The sequence below is a fragment of the Otolemur garnettii genome, unplaced genomic scaffold (genome assembly GCF_000181295.1).
Source record: "Otolemur garnettii isolate 467f Iridium unplaced genomic scaffold, OtoGar3 scaffold00014, whole genome shotgun sequence".
In the NCBI taxonomy this organism is placed as follows: Eukaryota; Metazoa; Chordata; class Mammalia; order Primates; family Galagidae; genus Otolemur; species Otolemur garnettii.
In genome coordinates, this window is record NW_003852409.1 from 26081260 (window position 1) to 26082492 (window position 1233).

Consider the following 1233-nt stretch of genomic DNA (forward strand, 5'->3'; position numbering starts at 1 on the left):
GATGGGGCAAAAGGGCATAGAGGTGGAGGGGTCAGCAGAGCTGTGTTTTTGACAGCAGAGAGAATTGTGCCTATTTCAAAGCACAGGGGCAGTTAGAAGAGAGGAAAGAGGTTAGAGAAGTGGTAGGATTGTAAGGTAGGTGACTACAACTTGGACTTTGGATGGAGTCCAACTGCCTGGGCTCAAATCCTAGATCTGCCAGTCCCCGATTTAGTAATTTTGGTCAAGTTATATAACCAATCTCTTTGTCCCTCAGTTAACTTGCCTATAAAGTGAAAAGGATAATAGATAATAATAGTGTACCTTGTCCAAGTGTTGTGAGGTCACACATTTAAAGCATTTAGCAGCAGTTCTGGTATGTGCTGAATAAAATGGCTGCTTATTATTATTAGGGGCAAATAGGACCCAGAACTCAAGTAGAAAGTACCATCTGTAGGATGTTCATTAAAGTATTAAATACAGTCAAACCTCTGTAAGTTGACCACCCAAGGAACTAACAAATTGATCAATATACAGTGGTGGTCAACACAAGGGATTAGGCCTCCTGTGCTGGGGCATATATGTCTGATCTCTGAAAATTAGGTTAACTGAAGGAGGTGGTCAACAATGGAATTTCTACTGTGTCTCCAACAATGACTACTGGACACAGTAGTCATTGAGTAAGAATTTTGGGTCCTTGATTTATATCCCACTCCTATGATTTCACTCCAAAAGAATAGGAAGCACTACTTCATAGCGACTGGGGTTCTCCAGGTCACCAGAGGTCTTGGTTTTCTGTGCAGGCACTGAAGTACCCACTATTTTCTGATACGACTTAATTTGCTCTATGATTTGTCCTACAGATTAGTCAGAAGAAATTGAAAAAATATGAAAAAGAATATCACACCATGAGAGAGCAGCAGGCCCAACAAGAAGACCCCATCGAGCGATTTGAGGTTCGTTTACTCATGGCCTCGATGACGTGAGAAGCTTCTAGCTTTTTGTTTGATACAGTTGTGCCTATAACTAGCTTTATATATCCTTTTTAAAATTCAGTTCTGGGTTCAAGTTTCATTTTGAGACTCTGTCTCAAAAAAAATAAATAGGTAAATAAATTGTCTACATTAGTTCACCACTTTTCTATTATATTTCGTAATTTATAGAGGGTTCTTTCTGTAGGGTAATCAGAACAAAAGTCTGATTTATAGACATTAAGGAGGGAGAAATCATGAAGCAATGGACATGAAGATATAG

The 1233-nt window shown here is 39.3% G+C and overlaps 1 protein-coding gene across 1 annotated transcript in view; it reads left to right on the plus strand.

Annotated features, from left to right (window-relative positions):
* Positions 1-1233, plus strand: part of RABGAP1 (RAB GTPase activating protein 1) — a 157425-nt gene that overhangs the window by 139119 nt on the left and 17073 nt on the right. The window contains exon 20 of the mRNA XM_003785286.1: positions 843-935. Within this exon, the coding sequence (XP_003785334.1) occupies positions 843-935 (93 nt within the window). The remainder of the gene's footprint in view (positions 1-842; positions 936-1233) is intronic.